General features: G+C 61.6%; 1 protein-coding gene across 1 annotated transcript; it reads right to left on the bottom strand.

Moving 5' to 3' along the window:
• Positions 1 to 257: 257 nt before the first annotated feature.
• On the bottom strand, positions 258 to 636 carry LOC103776052 (scale keratin-like). Its single transcript, XM_008943540.1, has one exon. It carries the CDS (start codon positions 624 to 626, stop codon positions 270 to 272), a length of 357 nt encoding a protein of 118 aa, XP_008941788.1. The 5' UTR covers positions 627 to 636; the 3' UTR covers positions 258 to 269.
• Between the last annotated feature and the right edge of the window lie 114 nt (positions 637 to 750).

Raw genomic sequence — 750 nt, 5'->3', positions numbered from 1 at the left:
AGAAGCAATGGAGCAGAATCTGCCGATCTGAGGATTAACATTTGTTCTCCCCCAACCGCCAAACATCAAACAGGGAGGAAAATATTCAGGATTTTGATGCAGGAAACTTTTATTGAGTCAACAGAGGCTTCTTGTCCAGAAGGAATTGAATTCAGATGGGCGCTGCTCAGCACTCCTCAGGGCCTCGTGCCAAACAGCTCAGCCCTGTGTGGGGCATGGTGGCAACGGTGTTTGGACTGGAGGCAGCTCATGGGTCTGTGGGTCTGTGTCTAGCAGGGCCCACAGGTGTCCCAGAGCTTCTTGCTGTAGCGGGGCCAGGCGCAAGGGCTGCAGGCAGGAGAAGCGTAGGGTCTGCCAAAGGTGCAGAGGCCCCCCGAGCCCTGCGTGGCCCCGGCGCCGTAGAGGCCCCCCAGCCCCAGGGAGCCCCCAAAGGCGGGGGCTCCGGAGGAGCCCACCACGGCTTGCTGGGGGAAGGAGCTGAGGATGGGGCCGACGACCACGTGGGGTGGCTGGATCAGGGCCGATGAGTCGGGGCACTGGCGGTCGCACAGCTCGTTGCAGCTCTCGGCGATGGGCTGGGGCACGGCCACGCTGGTTTTCGGTGGGCACAGGTCGTAGCAAGACATCTTGGTGGCAGAGGGATGAGCCTACAACACACAGCCCCAAGGACAGGTGTCACGGGCAAAGAAGAGTCGTTGCCCTTGACCACACACCCCCCTGAGAGCCCCACTCCCTGCAGCCCTTCCCTTG

The sequence above is a fragment of the Merops nubicus genome, unplaced genomic scaffold (assembly GCF_000691845.1).
Source record: "Merops nubicus isolate BGI_N331 unplaced genomic scaffold, ASM69184v1 scaffold25217, whole genome shotgun sequence".
Classification (NCBI taxonomy): domain Eukaryota; kingdom Metazoa; phylum Chordata; class Aves; order Coraciiformes; family Meropidae; genus Merops; species Merops nubicus.
Note: the sequence above shows the minus strand (reverse complement) of the source record. Positions and strands in the feature narration are given on the sequence as shown.